Below are 22,854 nucleotides of genomic sequence, written 5' to 3' on the forward strand. Positions count from 1 at the left end.
GCCACTGACGCGCGGGGTCCACAGGGCGAGGTGGCGCGCCCTGGTTGGCCCTGGCGACGATGCTGAGAGCTGGGCATTAGGTGCCGTCGGCGAGGCGCATCTGCTCCTTTTCCTTCTGAGTGGTCTACGGAAGAGATCAGATAGAGCAAGAGAGAGGGAGAGAAAGAGAGAAAAGCAAGGCGGTGGGAGACTAGAGGACGGCGTTAAGACCAGGGAGCACCAGCGACTGCCCCGGCGACCTACGGTCGTCCTCTTCCAAAAGAGGCGGCAAGGGGAGGGGAAGAGCAGAGCGCTCGGCGCGGAATGGAGAGAAGAGAGAGAAGTAGGGAAGCAGAAGGGCAAGAGGGATGGGGGAAGCATAGCAGCGCAACCTCGGATCCAGCCAACGGAGGCGAGCGCAGTGGCGCTCGGCCTTGGGCGGAGCTGCAGGGCAGGGCAGCGGCGGCGGATGACCTCGGCTTCATCATGAGGTGCTCGGCAGCGACTCCGACATCGTCGACCGTCTGGCCATGGCGCGGCCACCGAAGATGCGGTGCACGGGAGGGCGACAGCACGACCGCTGCCGCCTACCACAGTACGCCGGCCACCACACGTCCGCGCCCGAGCAACCGAGTCGCGGCTGCTTCCGAGCGCCGCACGCCCGAAGCCCCCGCACCACGCGTCGCGTGCCAAGCCCCGCAGCCCTCGCGTGCCCCCACACCGCGCGCCACGTGTCGAGCCCCACCATCGGGAGCCGTTGCCACACTGCGCACTATGCGCTGCCAACGCCGCTGCCGTCGGATGCCCCCGACGCCCCGGTTGATGCAGCCGGCCCGTGAGAAAGGCACAGTTTCCATATGGAGGCTGAATATAAGGATAAGAAGCAATTTGGTCTTTTCGCCTTTCTTTTTTTAGATTTTGAATTTTTTTAATTCATTTATTCCATGACCATCTGACGGCATCCAAACCAGGGGCAAACGGATGATTCAATTTAAAATAGCAAGGGCAAAATCACAAAGTTAAGAAAACAAGGGCAAAATCACAATTGAACTCCTGCATAAGGGCAAGAACACCATTTTCCCTTTTTTTACGGAGCACAAGTTCTTATTAGAAGCTCGAGTTCTCTGAGTTTACTTGATCATTTCATTGTGTTCCTAGTAGCTACTCCTAAAATTCGGTTTATGCATGTATAAACCGTGAATTGACGAATGTCCAGCGCATCTTGCGTTGGCAGAAAGTGATTCGACTTTTACTCATTCTTAACACAAGGACACATATGTGGTTCTCCTACATACGTACGTATTCTAAGAAAATGTATGTGGGAGCAGACAGTTCTTGATCGAATGTGTAGCAGCATTGAGAATGATTGGTCAAATGGTTTGAGGGGCAATTTGTAAGGGCAAACTACTGGAAGAAGGAAAATACGGTAGGAAGAGCCGGAAGAACAGGCAGGAATGGCGCGATGGCTGGATTTACTCAGAAACAAAGTATAGTTTTGTGTTTTTCATCCCCTGTCCTCCCCTTTGTCCTTACTACTACTTAATACATTTGTTAAGCTTGCCACATTGGGCCAACAATTCTTGTATTGGGCCGGCGCATTCTCTTGGGCCAATCAGCCCGAGCAGCCTCCTCTTCAGCTTCTGGCGCGTCGTCCTCAGCAGTCACCGGCACAGGAAGTGGCAGGCTGCTAACATTCCCCCCATCTTCAGAACTAGCATGTCCCCATGCTGGTGCTTGCGGAAACTGTTGGTGAAGTTGCTCGAGCGGCTCCCAAGTAGATAGCTCCGGAGGTGAATGTGACCACTGGATAAGACCTTGTGCTATAGGGCGAGGCCCGGATGTCCAGCGTCGTTGCAGCACCCGAAGCGGAAACTAAAACGGCAGCAAGTCAGAAGGTAGTGATGGTGATACCTGCTGATGGCCTGGAGATGAACGTAGCTGCAAGACATGGAAGACCGGATGGACAGCAGCACCTGGTGGAAGTAGCAGCTTGTATGCAACTGGACCAATCTTTTGAATGACTTGAAATGGTCCAAAGAACTTGAAAGATAACTTGTTGGAGCGGTGGAACAGTGATGATTGGATGTAGGGCTAAAGCTTCAAGAACACCATGTCACCCACAGAGAACTGACGCTCAGAACGGCCTTTATCAGCTTGCCGTTTCATGTGAGTCTGAGCACGGAGCAAGTGCTGCTTGACAACAGCATGCATGAGCTCACGATCAGCCATCCACTTATGAAGATCAGGTACTAGAGCCACCTCATCCAAGTTCACTGACAACAGTCGTGGAGGAAAACCATATAAGACCTCAAAGGGGGAATGGCCCAGCGTGGAATGTGTAGAGGTATTATACCAGAATTCAGTGAGCGGTAACCATTGACTCCAATGAGCTGGGCAACTATGCACAAAGCAGCGAAGAAATGTTTCGACACACTGGTTGACACTTTCTGTCTGGCCGTCCGTCTAAGGATGGTATGCTGAGCTGAACTGAAGCTTGGAACCGGCTACCTTGAATAGACATTTCCAGAAGTTACTTGTAAAGATGCAGTTACAGTCTGAGACAATGGCTCGAGGAAGACCATGAAGGCGATACACTTGGTCCATGAAGATCTTGGCCATAGAAGCTGTTGTAAAGGGATGACGTAGGGAAATACAGTATGCAAACTTGGAGAATTTATCCACCATGACTAAGATGGCATTGTAGGAACCAGACCATGGCAACCCCTCGATGAAATCCATTGTGATCACTTCCTAGGAGGTAGACGGCACAGGAAGTGGCTGCAAGAGACCTGGGTAGCGTGATCTGTCCGGCTTAGCTTGCAAACACACAGTACAGGATTGAACATAAGCCAAATGTCTAATTTCATTCCAAGCTAGAAGAACAAAGATTTAATTTTACTGTAGGTTGTTGGAGCTCCTAAGTGACCACCCAAAGGACTGCTATGCAGTGCAGTCATGATTTTAAGTTGCATGGGCTTATTGGAGCCGAGCCACAGACGGTTCTTGTATCTGATGATGCCTTGGACCAAAGAGAATGAAGGGTGACTGTCTAGACTGGCAGTCAGCTGAGATAACAAAGCCATAGCAGCTTGATCAGAGTTGTATCCCTGAACCACTTCATCAAGCCAAGTGTTGGAGACTGAAGATATAGCATAGCTCTAGGTTGTGGGCATGCGGCGGGATAGAGCATCTACCGCGCTGTTCTCTGAGCCTTTCTTATACATGATCTTGTACTGTAACCTGAGCAACTTGGAGAAGACCTTCTGTTGCCATGCAGTATGGAGCCATTGTTCATTAAGATGGACCAAGCTGTGATGATCAATGTGAATGAAGAATTCGCCCTGGAGCAAGTAGTGACGTCACTGTTGGACAGCCAGCAAGATAGCGAGATATTCCTTCTCATAGACAAACAACCCTTGATTCCGGCGACTTAAAGCCTTGCTGATGAATGCTATGGGATGCCCATTCTGCTGTAAAATGGCTCCAATCCCTGTACCCGAAGCATCTGTTTCAATGTGGAAGGGTGAAAAGAAATCCGGCAATGCCAGGATAGGGGCCGTACAAAGAGCCTGTTTTAGGACCGAAAAGGTAGTCATGGGCTGAAGTCCAAATGAACAACTGATCTTTCTTTAGGAGATCGGTTAGAGGCTTGGCAATAATGCTGAAATGACGCACAAACTTGCGGTAATAGCCGACAAGGCCCAGAAAACCATGGAGCTCCCAAACTAAAGATGGAACGGGCCATTCAAGGATGGCTTGTACCTTTGCTGGGTTTGTGGAAAGACCTTGGCTGCTGATGATATGACCCAAGTAGGAGATGGACTCCTGGGCGAAGGTGCATTTGGATAGCTTGAGCTTCCACTGATCAGCGTGTAACCACTGAAACACTTGGCGCAGATGATCAACATGAGCTTCAAAAGTGGGGCTGTAGACGAGGATATCATCGAAGAAAACCAACACAAAGTGGTGCAAACCCAGAGCCAAAGTACCATTCATTGCGCCTTGAAATGTGCCTGGCGCACCGGTAAGACTGAATGCCATCACTCTGAACTCGTTCTGACCCAGGTGAGTCTGGAAAGCGGTCTTGAATTCTTCATTGGGCTACAAAAGTATTTGGTGGAAACTAGCTCGAAGATCCAATGTTGAGAACCACTTAGCTTGGGCGAGCTCATCCATCAACTGGTCAAACACTGTCACAGGAAACTTAGACTTTCTGGTCAGTGCATTGAGATGTCTGAAATCAACACAAAAGCGGTAGGAGCCATCTTTCTTTTTGACAAGCAGTACCGAGGAGGAGAAAGAACTAGAGCTTGGCTGAATGAGTCCTTGTGACAACATCTCCTGAACCCGTGCTTCGATTTCATCTTTCAATTTGGGCGGGTACCGATAAGGTCGGATGAAAACAGGTTGAGCACCAGGCAATAGCGGGATCTCATGGTTACAAGCACGGGAAGGAGGAAGAGATGTTGGTGGCTGGAACAAGTCAGAAAACTCTTCAATTAACTGACTGATTGGAGCTAGAACCGTGATGGCATCCTGATTTGAAGATAGAATAGGCTCTGTATGTTCAAGTTGCAATAGTAGCTGATCTGGTTCATCAGGAAGTATACCTTGTAACACCTGAGTAATAAAGCATGGAACTAACAGACGGCGCAATAAAAAACCCTCAGTCAGAAATATACTGAGTAAGCAACTCATCGTCCGAGTACCAATCCTCAACCACAACCCTGTTGCTATGGCTAGGCTCACCTGCGTTGCTCTGACCTGCGTGTCGCCTGTAGTAAGCGGCCTCCGCTTCATCTGCGGCCACTGTGGCCTAAGTGAAGAATGCGTCATCATCCTCCTTCGCCTGTAAGCCCACCTCTGCTAGAGTGATGAGCTCGCTCAGTCTGCCAGTGTCATCCTCATCCTCCTTCGCCTACAAGCCCGCCTCTGCTAGAGCGATGAGCTCACTCAGTCTGCCAGTGTCGTCCTCATCCTCCACCGCCTACAAGCCCGCCTTTGCTAGAGCAATTAGCTCACTAAGTCTGCCAGTGCCATTCTCATCCTCGTCCCCCTCATCAGACAACATAATCGGGGATTGAACGGTGCGACCAGCTCACGATCTATGCTCATCTAACTTCTTCTCCTGATACCTTGTATGAGCCACCTCTGCAGCATGATCCTCGCTGCAACCAGTCCCTTCATGTATAAAATGCAACCAGTTAGCAATGTGATTATATTACATTTAAAATCAGGCAACAAAAATAGGTGTTCAAGCACTTACTAGCACATAATGCAGCAACATGCTCGTTCAAGACCTGCATCTTTACTCTTGTCTCCTCCCTTGCCTCCTTCCTTGCCCTTTCCTCCTCTAACGTTATCCGTCTCTCCAATCCCCATTTGTTAAGCCCAACATCGATCAGGTTACAAATACCGCACTGTCTAGCAAACTCACGCATCTTTTCTTTGTGATGTTTAACGAATAGGTTGACGTAGTCAGGTCCATATCCCCTCTTCCTTGCAATTAGTTGCCTCTTCTTCAGTTCATTCAAGAACTTAGCTTGACCATCGTAACGTTCCCACCTGCATTTTCTAGTGCTCTGTTCAAAAGAAATATTATATCATATATGTCTTAGCAAAAGAAACAAAATACAATTTTATGTTTACCACAAAAATAACGAACCTCTTCGTACTCAACCATATGGCCGCAATAATGGCCTATTCCAAGCTCCGAAGGGACTAGGCCATAGTTAGAATTAACACTACATTCGCACTTGACTGGTGGTGCTTTGTAAATTAACCTTTCTTTCTTCTTTTGTTTTGCTTTTGGAGGTTCTTCGGGCCATTTGTTCTTAGGACCATACAACCACTCCTTGAAACGACACTTCGCCATTGAATACACCTAAATAACGTGACATTAATACATGACACATATAGCTCAACATTTCAACACATACACTTTGCACTTACTTCATGCTTGTTTGGATACACAAACTCCAACGTATTGTCAGGGTTTATCACGGCTCGGTCTCCTCAATGGCACAGAGGAGGTTCCTCGAGTCATCTAACTACGGCTAAGTGCTTCTCCTTAGCCGTCATTGGAGGGGGTTAGGGGGAGGTGGAACCCACCGCTCGAAGTGCTCTCATGGATGACGCCCTCTCCACCAATCGTTGAAAAGGAGGTACCTGGGGTCAAATTTGTCTGCACCGTCGATCTACTGAAAGAAAAAGCACCTCTCATGGGCCTACATAGCAAAAATTCAACAAAATATTAGTAACCTAGTAATACAAATGAAGAAGAAAAATATACGAAAACAATAACTTACATTAAAACGACTGCACGTGTAGAAGCAACGAGCCGCTGTGTCTGGATGTCTCGATTGAAACACGTCGGCCGGACGACCACAATCACAATTAGGGACAGGGAGTTCAGGAGGGACGAGGACATCTTTGCTAGACTCGTCGGGGGTACATTTCTCTAGGATGACCCCATTTTCGCCATAACTGCTCCCGAAACATGTCTTCCATCTAATAAAACAGTTTAAATTAAACACCAATCAAAACAACGCAAATTAATGTAAAATGTAATCATTTGCAATGCAACTAAAATATTATAAACAACAATTATAGCAACAAAAATATATATGGCAAACATACTTCTAACTAAATAATTAACCTTAACATTGACAAACTCATACTAATATCTTCACCATAGTTCCCAAACATAATTTTCCTACTTACCTTAACTCCCATTCATAATATCCTATCCACCATTTAAACAAAAATAAAATGTGCATCATTACCTTGAACTAGGACGAGAAGGGAGGGAGGCAGCCGGGGAATGGAAGGGAAGGGAGGGAGGCGGCAATGGAGGGCTGGGCTGCCGCCGTTCGTGGCGCGGCGGCTGGCGTGCTTGGCGATGGTCGAGAGTAGGAGCGACGCCTAGGCTGTTTTGCTGCTCGGCCAGCGGGACTAGCCGCGGTGGAGGTTATACCTGGCTCTGCCGCGCCATGGATCAGGGCGCGTCACTGCCGCGCCAAGATCGGTGGCGTGGCAGAGCCCTGCCACGTCAGCGGCCAGCGTTTCTGATCGCCGCCACGTCAGCCCTCTGCTGCGCCACCATGCATGGTGCGGCACAGGCATTTGGCCGCGCCAAGGCAATAGACGCGGCCAAAAGTGTTAGTTTAAAAAAAACCGAGAGTGTTAGATTTAAAATTAAGTTCGAAAAAGTGTTAAAATTAAAAAAAATTCTTACATACAATCTAATTATTATGTAAAATTAGTCCAAATAGTAGTATTTAAGCTTTATGTAGTAAAAAGTTTGTCCAAAGGTAAATCTGAATATGACGTGTAAATTTCTAATTGCCGTTCCTCTTGATCATGAATTATTTTTTTTCACTAACGTGGAAATTAGAATTTATCCAGATCTCTATAAGTTTAAAATGCAATTGTTTTGTTGAGGCAATAAGTAAGCATAGAGTCAAACAACAGAAATAATGTGAAACAACTCGAATATGTTTAGTTGTAGTTAGAGAAACACACACACACACACACCTTGTTGTAACATGGCTTTGGCGGGTGGCGAAGGCCCTCGACAGCGGGGTGTCGCCAAGGCGTCTTCGACCGTCTTAGGGCGGAGACCCGACGCTGACTAAAGAAACTTTCTCGGCTATGCTCGAAGGGTGCTGAATCTCCTTTTCATCGCGGACTTCGCCAAGGCCAGGCACGCATCCTGCCGACCGCTTAGGCAGGCATCTCCGGTATTACGGGCGGAGGCCGCCTAATCTCTAAACTAATCAAACAAATGATCTTGCCTAAGTGTACGTAGGTACTCAAGCGCAGGCGCTCGCGGTCCGTGCAAGTGCGCCAGCATGGCCCCTGTGCGGCCAGGCGGAGACGTACGGATGATGTCTCCGCCCGGACCGGCGGAGACTCTCCAAGGCGACGGCGCGCCCCTGAAGGCGAAGGCCAGCGACCGGGCGGAGACCTGCGGATGATGCCTCCGCCCGGACCGGCGAAGATTCTCCAAGGCAACGGCGCGCCCCTGAAGGCAGAGGCCAGCGGCGAGAACCATGGCCCCCGCGCGGCCGGGCGGAGACCCGCGGGTAATGTCTCTGACCGTCCGGCGAAGACCTACTGAGGCAGCGGCGCACCCCGGGAGATGAAGGCCAGCGTCGGGGACCCAGGCCTTTGGGCCAAAGACCAAGCTACAGTGGGCCGGCTGCTCATGGAAGCCCATCACTTGAAGACGGTCTGGCAGGATTGCCCCGCGAACAAGAGGCTAGCGGCGGAATATTCTAGGAATGTACTGTAGCAGTTGAGGGCATTGTAATAAATTCTGTTATGTAGTAGTTGAGTCCTATAAATAGGGGACACTTGTAACCGTGGAGATTGGTTGGTGGACGAATTAATGAAACCATAGTTTTCCGTGTCATTCCCTTACTCACCACTCTCCCCCTTATCGTTCTTATCCCAAGCCTCCGCCCGAGGCCGACCGTTCGATGAGCGGAGGCCTCGGTCTCTTCCACATAGTTTGAAACCGCTAGTTTCAACATTGGCGCCCACTGTGGTTGGGCCAAGGCAAATCAACGATGGCAGGGAAAAGAAAGACCACCACTAGAGCAGCAGTGACCACGGGTCAACGAGGAAGGCCTAGGCGCAACACTCATAGTGCCTACACAACCTCGCTAGCAGAGGACGACACCAGAGTAGATGCCCAGGGTCAACCACCGGAACCCCAAGATCGAGAGATTCAGGATCTGGAGGCCCAACCAAACTCAGCCACAGCACCCGAGCAAGAATTGCAACAGCTGCAAGCATAGTTGCAAAGAGCGCAACAAGAGAGGGACAGAATGGCAACAGCATTCGTAGCTAATCAGCAAGCTATTCAAGCATCAACACAAGCAGCAGAAATAAGGCAGCAGTTGGTAGTCCTACATGCTGAGATGCTAAGTATGCAGCATGCAGTACCAGCGACAACCTCCGCAATCCCAGCCTCCACAACAACACCAACTGCAACCATGCTTCAAGGTTCTACGCCAGTGATTAGCCAGCCGATGATGCCATCTCAGGTGATGCGGAGGCCTATCGATCCCAAGTCCCCACTATCTGAAGGCATACAACAGTTGCCATGGCCAACAGCGTACAAGCCAATCACACTACCCAAGTTCAACAGAAAGACTGACCCCTATTAGTTCATTATGAGTTACGAGGCAGTAGTAGCCTCCGCCGGTGGAGACGACGCTGTCTTGGCAAAGTCATTTATCATTGCAGCCGAAGGCGACGCGCTGGCTTGGTATTCTATGCTCAAACCAAGTACAGTCTATTCTTGGGAGAACCTCCAGGACAAGATATTGGCAAACTTCAAAGGGCTAACAGCACAGTCGCTGACTTCCATAGATCTGTTTCAGTGCAAGCAAATGCAGGGAGAGACACTATATGACTACCTCTAGAAATTCGTGCAACTAAAGGCGAAGGCACCAGATGTCCTAGACGAGATCACCATCGAAGCAGCGATCAAAGGCCTCCGAATCGGGCCGTTCGCAGCACACTTAGCAAGAGAGAAACCAACCTCCATTCAGCAGTTGTATGATGAGTTTGAGAAGTACTGCAGATCAGACAATGACCTACGCAAGAGGCTAGAGGAGCAAGGTCAAAACAGACAACAAAACAGTAGCAAAAATTTCTAGAAAACCTATACGAACCAGAATGTATCAAATCAGAAGCCAGGCCAGGGGCAAGTGCTCAGTATCGAGGGTCAACCCCACCTCGAGCAAGGGCAACAGGCAGCGCCAACACGGCCGGAGACCCAGACAAGGAACCAAGGTCGGTAAGGTTACCAAGGCAAAAACTAGAACAGAAACCAAAGCCAGAAACAACGTAGGCCATATTGCGTTTTTCACGGCGAAAACGCAGGGCACATCACCAAAGATTGTCCGAAGACAAAAGAAACACAAGAAAGGATGAAGAACAAGCAGACTGCCCAACCTCCGACATAGCAGAGCGCAAGAGAGGTCAACACCACATACACAACTGGCCACCAGCAGTACTGCCCAATGTACCCAGCGCTAAACGCAACCCAAATACATTCCTCCACACTGACCTCTGCCTATTACCCAAACTTCCTACCAGCATGGCGGTCATCACCTTCACAGTAGCCTCCGGTAGGCAACTACAGGTTGGAGGCAAGCCTGACCTACATAAACCCAAAATCTCCCCATATAACCTACCTCGAAACAAACCCACCGGAGCAAAACCGAATAAGGTTCGAGCCTCCGCAGCCATAGCACCACATGCAGCAACTGCCTCCACCACCACCACACAACCAACCCCTAACACCAAAAAACGAGCCAAACCCAGAAAACCAAGTCAACCCTCATGGAGCACTGCCAACAATAGGCATGATATTGCCAATCGCCGGAGGATCATCAATGGAGTTTCAAACGAAAAAGCAGAAAAAGGATCACCTCCGCCTAGTAAACAATGTAGCAGTCCAAGGCCCGGTGAAACACACAGATTGGTCCAGAGTCCTAATCACCTTCATAGAAGAAGATCTCTAGCTAGAGAGCTACCCTCATGCAGACACAATGGTGATCAAGACCAACATAGCAGCATGGGAGATAAGCAGAATACTGGTCAACACGGGCAGTTCAGCAGATATCATCTTTGGAAATACATTCGACCAAATGAAGCTCAGCAGAAATCAACTACAACCCTCCGAATCCCCTTTAATAGGATTCGGAGGCAAGCAGATACAAGCATTAGGAAAAAACTCACTCCCAGTGTCGTTCGGAACCCAAGCGAATGCCAGAACTGAGTACATAACCTTCGACGTCGTCGATCTATATTACCCATACAATGCCATCTTGGGCAGAGGATTCACAACCAAATTCAATGTAGCCCTGCATATGGCCTACCTATGCATGAAAATACCAACACTCCATGGTATTATCACAGTCCGAGGCAGCCAGAAAGAAGCAAGAAACATAGAGAAAGCTATCTACAGAGCCCAAAGAAACATCAATACAGTCGAGTGGGCGAAAAAGAACTAGAGCCTCCGAACATGCCCAAAGGAGAAACAGATATGGCAGGTCAAGAAGAGACAAAGCTGATCCCTCTAGAAAAAGAGTTACTAGATAGAAAAGTAACAATCAGCTCAAAATTATGCAAGGCGGAAGAGGAAGAGCTCATGGCAACCCTAGTCAAAAACAAGGACATCTTCGCCTGGTCAGCCTCCAACCTCCAGGGAGTCAGCAGGGACATCATACAGCACGAACTGGATATCAACGAAAACATGAGACCAAGAAAGTAGAAATAGAGAAAAATGTCGAAGGACAGAATGTTGGCAGCAAAGGTGGAGGTGCAAAGACTGCTAGATGCAAAAGTGATTAGGGAAGTCAAGTATTCAGAATGGCTAGCAAACGTAGTCTTGGTACCAAAGAAAAATGGCAAAATGAGAATGTGCATAGATTTCATAGATCTGAATAAAGCTTGCAAGAAAGACCCTTTCCCATTGCCAAGAATAGATGCCTCCGTCGACAAGGCAGCTAGATGCCAGAGGTTCTCTCTCCTCGACTGTTTCTCTGGGTATCACCAAATCTAGATGAAAAAAGAAGACGAAGACAAGACAAGTTTCACCACCCCATTCAGGACATACTGCTACACCAGAATGCCTGAGGGACTCAAGAATGCTGGAGCAACCTTTGCCAGAATGACAAAGGAGGTTTTGGGATCACAGCTAGATAGAAACATCATAGCCTATGTCGATGACATAGTGGTCATGAGCAAGAACAAGGATGATCATGTCTCCGACATATAGGAGACCTTCGCCAACCTCAGGATAGCTGGCCTCCGCCTCAACCCAGAGAAATGTATATTCGGAGTCACAAAAGGAAGATGCTCGGTTATATCATAAGTAGCGAAGGCATCAAAGCCAACTTGGACAAAACCAGAGCAATAATGGCAATGGCAGAGCCCAAAAACAAGAAGAAAGTACAAAAGCTAACGGGAAGAATAACAGCGCTCAACAGATTCATCTCAAAATCAGCAGAACATAGCCTACCCTTCTTCCAAGCCCTAAGGGGTGGAGACAACTTCCAATGGGGGTCCAAGCAGTCGGAGGTATTTCATAACTTGAAAGAGTATCTAGCAAACTCACTGATGGTCTCCGTCCTAGAATCGGACAACCACCTATTGCTGTATGTGGCGGCCTCCGACCATGCAGTCAGCACAGTCTTAGTCCACGAGCTAGAAAAAGAATCAGGCAAAACTCAAAAACCAGTTTATTTCATCTCAGAAGCACTGTCCGGAGCCAAACTAAACTATACAGAGGTAGAAAAAGTTGCCTACGCAGTGCTGATGGCATCAAGAAAACTAAAGCATTACTTCCAAGCCCATGAAATCTCAGTTCCAACATCGCTGCCACTACAAGACTTGCTCAGAAACAAAGAAGCCTCCGGTAGAATAGGCAAATGGGCTACAGAGCTATCACAGTTTGGAATCTCATATGTCCCCAGAACAGCAATCAAATCACAAGCATTAGCTGATTTTGTAGCAGATTGAACACCTCCGATAGAGCCCAAGGTACAACCAACAACTTAAGGCTGGATAGCATTCATGGATGGAGCCTAGGGCCAAGCCAGAGCAGGAGCCTCCACCGTCCTAACGGCACCCTCCAACGTCAGACTGAAATATGCAGCAAGGCTAGAGTTCAAATCAACAAACAACATAGCAGAATATGAAGGCCTAATCTTAGCGCTGAGCAAAGCAAAGGCCCTAGGGGCAAAAACATTGACAGTCAAAATAGATTCTCAAGTGGTCACTAGCCAAGTAGAGAAAGAATACACAGCAAGAGAGCCAGAACTCATCAAATACCTATCCGTTGTCAGAAATTTGGAGCGGAGATTCAAGGGTTTCACCCTGAAGCACATCCCAAGATTAGAAAATGCAGAGGCAGATGAATTGGCAAAGGCTGCGGCAAACAACCTACCACTGCCTCCAAACACTTTTTACCAGATCTTGAAGTCTCCGGCAACTGTAGAGACATCTAAGGCACTAAAACCCATACTACACCTACAAAATAAAGATTGGAGAAAGGTGATAACAGAATTCCTAGAAGGCAAAACCACCAAAGAAGATAAAGCAAAAGCAGCAAGAATACAGGCCAGGGCAAGAAATTACACAATCGTAAATGGCGTACTATACAAGAAAGGAGTAGTCCAGCCTCTCCTCAAATGCATATCACAGAGCGAAGGCATAGAGTTGCTTCAAGAAATACACTCAGGAATTTGCGGGTCGCACATTAGCTCCAGGGCTTTATCAGCAAAGGCAATAAGACAAGGCTTTTATTGGCCAACACACATACAAGACGCAGAGCAGACAGTCAGAACATGCAAAGCATGCCAAACATTCTCTCTAGAACAGTCAAAACCATCGTTGGAGACCCAGCTTATACCTCCGATATGGCCGCTGCAAAGATGGGGGATGGACCTGGTCGGCCCATTACCTCCATCCCAAGGAGGAAACAAATTTGCAGTATTGGCAGTGGAATATTTCACAAGATGGATAGAGGCAAAGCCACTGGCAAAGATAACCTCAGAAACTATCAGAAAATTCTTCTGGCAGAACATCGTTTGCAGATTCGGTGTACCAAGGATCTTGACAGTAGACAATGGAAAACAATTTGATTCATAGAACTTCAAAGAATTCTGCAAAAGCATAGGCACAAAATTAGCCTTCGCCTCGGTATACCACCCAGAGTCCAATGGAGCAGTGGAAAGAGCAAATAGAATAGTCTTTTCAGCAATATCAAAAACACTGCTGGGCCTACGCAAAGGAAAATGGATAGATGAATTACCTAGAGTTATTTGGTCACACAATACATCCGTCTCAAGAACAACAGGATTCACACCATTCAAACTGCTTTATGGAGAAGAGGCCATGATGCCAGAAGAAATAAAGCACGAAAGCCTCCGCACAACAAGTTAGCTGATGTTGCAAGATGAAGAATATGCAAAAGAAACAATAGAAGCCACCAGACTGGAAGCAGTCGACAACATTGTAAAATATCAGTCCCAAACCAAGAAGTGGAGAGACTCTCAGGTGGTAAGGAAAGACATAAAACACGGAGACCTCGTACTCAGGAGAAAACCCAACGCACAACTTGTCGGTAAGTTGCAACCGAAATGGGAAGGCCCATACACAGCAACGGCAGCAGGCTGACCTGGTTCTTTCCACTTGACCGACAACGAAGGTGTCACGACAACCCACACATGGAATATTGACAATCTTCGCAGATACTATGTCTAGGCAATGTACTAAAGGGCAACCTCTGCAAAATATAAGCGGAGGCCCCTACATGCATTTACCTTAGTTTTTTTTACTTCATTCAAAACAAAATGTAAAAGAGCCTGCACTCTTTTCCTCACAGGGGAACTCCAAGTGGAGGTGAGGTTTTTAACGAGGTAGGCTCAATGTAAAAATCCTCTACAAGTATAAAGAGGTAATTCCCCAGAAGAACGCCATAAAGAACTCAAAACCAAAAGCGGCCAGCTCTGGCGCCGCAATATTCGGTAAACAAAATCTACAGGTCCTTTCAAAGCGCCAGCCATAGGCATGGGCAATTTGAAACGACCTCTATAGCCAAACAGGCCTTCGCCCTTGACAAAGTCCTGACCAAAGTTAGGCATCAAAGGCAAAAATCTTTGGCCAAAAAGGCCTCCGACCCTTGACAAAGATCTGACCAAAGTCAGGCATCAAGGCCAAAATCTTTGGCCAAAAAGGCCTCCGACCCTTGACAAAGACCTGACCAAAGTCAGGCATCAAGGCAACAACCTCGGTGGAACAGGCCTCCAACCTTAGCAAAAAAAACCCCTAGCATCAGGGGCAACAAATTTGTGGCGCTAGAACCAGGAAAAAGGTCTCCGCCATCCGAAACAGGAAAAACAGAAAGTGCCTGACAAAACACTGCCACCACTACAGTGCCAGGCCTCTTTACTTCAAAGATCTCAAGGAGAACGATTAATTTAGGCAACATACAGGCCATTAAAACCAAGATATGTTCCACCTAACAACGTACAAAAATGTTAACACCCGAAAGCCACCACCCCACTATAAAAACGGATTCCCCCCGTGCCCTTAAGAAACTCAGTCAGCATAAGGCGCAAGGGCGCAAGGGGGGAGCAAGGCATAGTGCAGGCAAAAGCCATAGCAATAGCCATGGAGGTGGGGGTCTCCTTAGATAGCCATAGTGCAGGCAAAACTCGTAAAATCGGAGCCAACGGTAGACAGTCGGAGACAGTGGGAAAAGAGAGAGGGCCTACGGCACGGTGATGAACAGCAAAGGCCTACGGGAGCAGGGGGATATCACACGAAAACTCGTAACATCCCCCTAACGCCGGAGACCTAACCTGCCATCTCTAAAGATCAACCATGTCCCACGGGTGTGCAGCGTCGGAGACCCATGCCTCTAGACAGCTAAAACACCCAGCTAAAGAAATATCTAGAGTCTCTGCCGTCTGCACAAGCTGCGCCAAACCCCCAGCCGGATCAAACGACGAATCGGCAAACCTCGCTAGGTGGACTTCAAGTACGCCTCCGCTGGTCGAAAAACTGCGGAGACTTCTACCCCGGCCATCAAGCAAACACAGAGAATGAGAAAAAATGGGGCGAAGGTCCTGGCCACCACCTCTGTATCGCGCTCGATCGCCCAATCAAAGGACAACGGTGCGCGAGCTCGGCACTAGACGAGATATGTAAACTACCACGACGGGTTCAAGCCACCACACAAACAATCAAGAAAGTGAACCTATCTTGTATTCCATAAAGCATCGAGAAACATTCCTACAGGACACCAACTTGAAATAAAATCCTAACTACTGTGGCGGAGGTCTGCGCCAAGCGAGCGCGCGAGTAAACCCAGCGCGCTCGTCGTCTATGTCAAACCTAACCGACTCAAATACATCGTGCGCAACGCTGCGGGGAAAGGCTGAATGCCAATACTCCCAAAGCTCTCCGCTCACGTAAATACCGTCGTTGTAGAGAGTCAAAGGAGCAACGTCTTGCGCAGGCTCCCGATTCAGAACCTGCACAAGGTTAAAATTTTCCACAAAACCATTCAGAACAAAATAAACTTTATTCACAAAAGCCCAGTTGGACTGCGAGATACACGCTAGAACAACTAAATGCTACAAAGAGCCTAGACCTCCGGCGCATCAGCCGCGGCGGAAGTCCCTGGAGCAGAGCTCGCATCAGCTGTGGGCGGGCACGGTGCCTGTGGCCTCCGACCACCGCCTCCACCGATCGTAGATCCCCCCAGAGCGCCACCAGCAGCGGAGGCACCAACCGCAGTCGCCGAGCACAGAACCGACGGAGGCCTGCCCGCAAGACCCTTCTGCGCATCCTGCAACGTAGGCTAGAATGTCAGGGGCAAAAGCAACGAAAGCCTCTGCAACATCAAAAAAAGGGGCAACTACAAAGACTGTAAGTACCTTCTGAAAGGTCCTAATGGCTAGAGGGGGGTGAATAGCCTAATAAAATTTCTACAACAACACTTAACAAAGTGGTTAGACAATTATGAGGCAAAGCGAGTGTTGTGCTAGCCTACTTAAAATGCAAGCCACCTACCACAATTCTAGTTTAGATAGTGTCTATTCACACAATAGCAAAGACACTATTCTATGTTAGTGTGCTCTCAAAGACTAACTAAAGAGCCACACCAACCAAGCAAGCAAGCTCTCACAACTAGCTACACTAAAGAGCTTGTCAACTAGTTTGCGGTAAAGTAAAGAGAGTGATTAGGATAGTTATACCGCCGTGTAGATGAAGTACCAATCAATCACAAAGATGAATAACAATGGAGACCAATCACCTCGGAATCAAAGGATAAACACAATGATTTTTACCGAGGTTCACTTGCTTGCCGGCAAGCTAGTCCTCGTTGTGGCGATTCACTCACTTGGAGGTTCACGCGCTAATTGGCTTCACACGCCAAACCCTCAATAGGGTGCCGCACAACCAACACAAGATGAGGATCACACAAGCCACGAGCAATTCACTAAAGTACCTTTTGGCTCTCCGCCGGGGACAAGGTCAAGAACCCCTCACAATCACCACGATCGGAGCCGGAGACAATCACCACCTCCGCTCAACGATCCTCGCTGCTCCAAGCCGTCTAGGTGGCGGCAACCACTAAGAGTAACAAGCAAAATCCGTAGTGAAACACAACCACTAAGTGCCTTTAGATGCAATCACTCAAGCAATGCACTTGAATCACTCCCAATCTCACTATGATGATGAATCAATGATGTAGATGAGTGGGAGTCCTTTGGCTAGGCTCACAAGGTTGCTATGTCAATGAAAATGTGCAAGAGTTGTCCCTTGAGCCGGCCATGGGGCTATAAATAGAGCCCCCATCAAATAGAACTGTTATACCCCTTCACTGGGCAAAACGTGCTCTGACCGGACGCTCCGGTCAAACTGACCGGACGCTGGCCCTCAGCGTCCGGTCGCCCGAAGGACGCCATGTGTCATCGCCTTCAAACGCTGTTCGTCAGATCCCAACGGTTATGACGCTGACCGGACGCAGCAGCTTCAACTGACCGGACGCTGAACCCCTAGCGTCCGGTCGTTTCCAGTAAGGTACCGACCTCGATCGGACGCGTCCGGTTAAAACTGACCGGACGCTGGGGGTACAGATTTGATGAGCGTGCCTTTCAGTCTACCCCGACTACTGCCATTGACCTGCGCTTGCCATCACTGTATGCTGAACAAGACGGGCTTGTTGGTATTGACAAGCCGAGAGATGATCTTGTCAGTCTGCTAATGGAGGGGGAGGGATCATCAGTGCAGCACCTGAAAGTGATATCTGTTGTCGGTCCTGGGGGTCTTGGTAAAACCACTCTTGCATGTCAGGTTTACCGTAGATTAGAAGGCCACTTCCAGTGTCAAGCTTTTGTTTCGTTGTCACAACAGCCTGATGTAAAGAAGATCTTAAGAAATATACTCTGTCAAGTCAGCCAGCAAGAGTATCTTAACATGGAAATATGGGATGAGGAGAAGTTTATCAATGCAATCCGAGATTTTCTACAGAGCAAAAGGTAAGTTCACTAATTCAGAATGGCAACTTGGTTAGTTGCTTATTTTCTACAACGCTCTCTTTTGGTCAATCTGTGTTGTGCTGTGTCTACTACAAAAGTATTGCTTTTTATTTTCTAGACTAAGTTTGTGCCTGTGCATTGCTACGAGCAAACAAAAATTAAAGATGTGTTAAAAATTTAAAATTAGGGGGGGGGTCCCAACAGGATCCTCACTCATATGGGGACTAGATATGAGTGAGGCGATTACACAGACTCATGGTTCAAACACATAGTGAACAAACACGACTCGACCTTAGCTAAAAGGACCTAGTCTGCAAGCGCCAGTCCTAGCCCTTGTAGCTTCTTCGCCCCAGCCAATATTGTTTGTCAAGTAGTAATCTTACTATCAACGTTACAATGTTACTTTTTATTGTCTTCCTCTAGCTCTTCGTCTCCATTCCATTCACTGTCTCGTGCCTTCGCCCCCATCCGCCTGACGCAGTTACCACTCCCCTATGCTAGATTCTTCGTTTTTTAGCTCCCCAGCCCACCAGCCATTTAACAGCATCGGCGGTCACTGGATCTGCCCTAACCTGCTGGTCAGCGTTCTCCCTAAAAGCTGGCACTTATAACTTATATATAAACCCTCATGCCTCAAATACCTTGCTGGAGGAAAAACAAAGTAAGTCAGAAAGGGCTCCACTTGTTTTAGTGGAAAGAGAATCCACAACAACAACAAAGCCTTTTAGTCCCAAGCAAGTTGGGGTTGGCTAGAGCTGAAACCCAACATGAGCCCCTAGTCACGGTTCAGGCACGTCAAAGAGAATCCAATTGCACATTATGGATGCTGAATGGAGCTCAAATAGCATAAAAATATTTGTAGAAAAATATGTTACTCTTCTTCTGATTATCCAATTTTTATAATAATTCAAATTCTTAAGGTTTATGCTGTTATACTCCCTGATAACTAGATAAATAGGTATAGTAGTCATATAACATCTTCAGCAGTTGTGAATCCCGGTGACAATTTATCCTAGATTCACTCCTGAACCACGCGTCCACGCCAGGCTTCCTTGACTGGTTATGTAGAACAGAAACTGAAATGTAGAACAAGTTGAGAACATAATCTGACAATAAGCAACACTGATTTATAAATGGGAAAGGTAGAACACAGCCGCAGACTGTCTCCATGTCTCTGTGCTGCACCACAACCATCAAGAGGAGCATCGACGGGCCATGAAAAATTCCACTGGGCGTTGATGGATCCTCCATGGGCGTTGTAGTCTAGGAGAGCTTGGTCTGCAGATGAGATTTGACCAGGTTGCTGAGCCACTGCCAGACCATGTGGGAGGGGATCACATCTCAGTGAGTCACAAGGCAACAGAGCCATGGAGGTCGTGCCAGAGCTAGGCCTGCGCCAGCGCCTGAGCACCTCTGTCCTCTCGCTGCGCTATGCCGCATCACCTCCTCGCTCAGCAGAGACAGAAGCAGTTGGTGGTGCAGCGGCGGCAAGGGTGAACCAGTGGGGGAGATGGGAGATCTCGCGCAGGTCACTGTGGTGGCACACGACATCGAGGAGCACACGGAGAGCCCTGCACAGGGCTGGCGAGGACGGGGAACCTAAGGGTTGGAGGCTTGGAGCTTGTTGAGGAGCTTCCCCGCAACAGTGGTTGGTGAGGCAGAGGGCAAGGAGTAGGCAGGGTCAGGGAGGCTGGATCTGGTGTGCAAGCGAGGCGTGGGATGGAACGGGTGGACCCCACATGTCGGTGCACGTCAGATCGCAGACGGGGGTGGAGGAGGCGAGCGAGGTGGAGGGAGCTGGTGTTGCAGCGTCAGAGAAATCGGTATGTGGGTTTTGATTTCACGGCTTCACCACGGTGGCGGGTAGATGGGTACATTTGAGTTTTTTAGTAGTGGATGTATATATATATATATATATATATATATATATATATATATATATATATATATATATATATATAGAGAGAGAGAGAGAGAGAGAGAGAGAGAGAGAGAGAGAGAGAGAGAGGGAGAGAGAGAGAGAGAGAGAGAGATGTATGCAGATAACTGATAAGTCAGTATTTCCATTTATGCTGTTAAGTTGAATAAGTTACAAAATATATGGATTCTCTTGTGTTTCACAGTAGTTACAGAATTCATGTGTTTCAGATTTTTTAGGACTTCCAATTTTTTCTTCAAGTAATTTTGATTTAAATCTAGCTCAATGATGCTTTAGCAAACACTTATGGGGTATGCTTATGCATTCTAAACTGCTAATTACGGAATTGATGGTTGTACCTCACAGCATAAAAATCTTATGACCATTAAGCCTAGGGTTAAAAGCTACTAGACAAAATATCTGGTGTTCACTCCAAGGAGAAATTTAAAAGATAAGGTAATCTGGTATTTATTGCAACACTGATAAAACATGTGATTTTTTGAAACTCTTTGTTTAAGGACAAATTTAAAAGACAAATATTTCTGTACTTCATAAATAGAGAAACAACGAATGGTGATCTTTTCCCACTTGTTTTATATTCTTTTCAATTATGATCTGTTCCTAATTCATAGATAATGCACACTTCATAGGTACTTCATTGTTATTGATGATATATGGAGTACTCAAGCATGGAAGACCATCAAATGTGCTTTGTATGTGAACAATTGTGGAAGCAGAATTATGACAACAACACGCATTGTTTCTATTGCCAAGTCGTGTTCCTCTCCTCACTCTGATCATGTCTATGAATTAATGCCTCTTAGTACAGAAAACTCGAAGAGTCTATTCTTCAAACGAATCTTTGGCTCAGAAGATACATGCCCTCCACAATTGGAAGAAATTTCCTTTAAAATCTTGGAAAAATGCAAGGGTTCATCATTGGCCATTGTCACAATAGCTAGCTTATTGGCTAATAAAGTCAGTACGGAAGAAGAATGGGACAGAGTATACAGCTCAATTGGTTCAACATTGGAAAAAGATCCTTACGTGGAAGAAATGAGAAGGATATTATCCCTTAGCTATGATGATCTCCCCCACCATTTGAAGACGTGTTTACTATATCTAAGTATATTTCCAGAAGATTATGAGATCGAGAGGGATCGACTTGTGAAAAGGTGGATCGCTGAAGGATTTATTGATACAGAACATGGACAAGATTTGCAGGAAATAGGAAAATGTCATTTTAATGATCTTATTAACAGAAACATGGTTCAGCCAGTGAAAATCCAATATGATGGTCAAGTTGATTCATGCCGTGTCCATGATATGATTCTTGATCTCCTTGTATCCAAGTCAATTGAAGAAAACTTTGCCACTTTTGTTGGTGACGAAAATAAGAAATTAGTGCTAAAAGGGAAGGTTAGCCATCTGTCTCTCAACTACTATTCCCAAGATGCCATGCTTCCATCGACAGCGATTATTTCCCATTGTCGGTCACTCAGTGCTTTTGGGTATTCAGATCAGATGCCTTCTCTTGTAAAGTTTCAAGTTCTTCGGGTGCTTGATATAGAAAATAGTGAGGAGATGGAACACAAATATTTTGAACATATAAGGAGGCTTATTCACTTGGAGTACCTTAGACTAGATCTAAGAAGCATCGCTGCGCTGCCTGAACAACTAGGAGAGCTACAGCATTTACGGACCTTGGATCTAGGAGGGACAAAGATAACAAAATTACCAAAAAGCATTGTTCAACTGCAAAATTTGACATGTTTGCGTGTCAGTAATTTGGAATTACCTGAAAAGGTTGGGAACTTGCATGCACTGCAGGAGCTATCGGAGATCAAAATCAGCCAAAACTGTTCGGCCTCTACTTTGCTGGGGTTGGGCAGTCTGACGAAACTGAGAATTCTTCGTCTGCGCTGGTGCATTGTCAACTCACACACTTACACCAGAGCTCTTGTTGATAACTTGCTCTCATCGCTCCACAAACTTGGCAGACTCAATCTACGGTCTCTATGCATTCATGGTTATTTATCTCTTCGCATTCAGGATTATTATGGTCGTTCCTTAGATTTCTTGATGGATTCTTGGTTCCCCACCCCTCATCTACTCCAGAAATTTGAGCTGAGCTTGGACTACTATTTCCCCAGAATTCCATCTTGGATAGCATGGCTTGGTAAGCACACGAACCTAAAAGTCAATGTTGATCCAGTAGAAAACGAAACACTGGAGACCCTAGGAAATTTACCTTCCTTGATGTGCCTCTGGGTGACATCAAAAGCAGCAAACCCAAAAGAAAGGCTTGTAGTACGAAGCGGCAAGTTCATATGCCTGAAGGAGTTCCACTTCACCTGCTGGAGCAACAGGTCTGGGATGATGTTTGAAGCAGATGCCATGCCAAATCTCGAGAAGCTGTGTATTTCATTCAATGCAAGCACCAGTCTTTCTTTTGGCATCTGGCACCTCTCTTCGCTTAGCCATCTTGTCGTTGAGATCATTTGCAGTGGTGCAACGGTTCAGGAAGTGGAGGCACTCGAAGAAGATATCAGGAGTGCAGCCAATCTCCTTCCAAACCGACCCACTCTTGAGGTTAGAATGTGGGATGAAGAAAACATGGCGAAAGAGGAAAACATGGCTGAAGGGGAGGTCTCCACAAGCAGCTGAAATCTGAATGAAGTATAACTGTATATGTTGCCAATCTTTTCTTCTCTCATTGCATGCATAGCTTTCTATTTCCTTTTTCTCTGGGAGAAACTAGTTGGAATAGGAAGTTGAATTCTGGTCGATTGCTGTTTTACAGCAGTTGAATTATGGTACATTCTTGACCATTGATTCTTCTCGGGACTGCCCATATTTTTCCTGACCAATAAGCGTACT

The 22,854-nt window shown here is 47.2% G+C and overlaps 1 protein-coding gene across 1 annotated transcript; it reads left to right on the forward strand.

The window, feature by feature from the left end:
• Positions 1–509: 509 nt before the first annotated feature.
• On the forward strand, positions 510–22,844 carry LOC136503547 (disease resistance protein RGA5-like). The gene is made up of 3 exons (XM_066498588.1): positions 510–814; positions 17,595–18,056; positions 20,625–22,844. The coding sequence occupies exons 1-3, from the start codon at positions 510–512 to the stop codon at positions 22,639–22,641; spliced, it is 2,784 nt and encodes a 927-aa protein (XP_066354685.1). The 3' UTR covers positions 22,642–22,844.
• Positions 22,845–22,854: the final 10 nt, after the last annotated feature.

The sequence above is a fragment of the Miscanthus floridulus genome, chromosome 14 (assembly GCF_019320115.1).
Source record: "Miscanthus floridulus cultivar M001 chromosome 14, ASM1932011v1, whole genome shotgun sequence".
Taxonomy (NCBI): Eukaryota; Viridiplantae; Streptophyta; class Magnoliopsida; order Poales; family Poaceae; genus Miscanthus; species Miscanthus floridulus.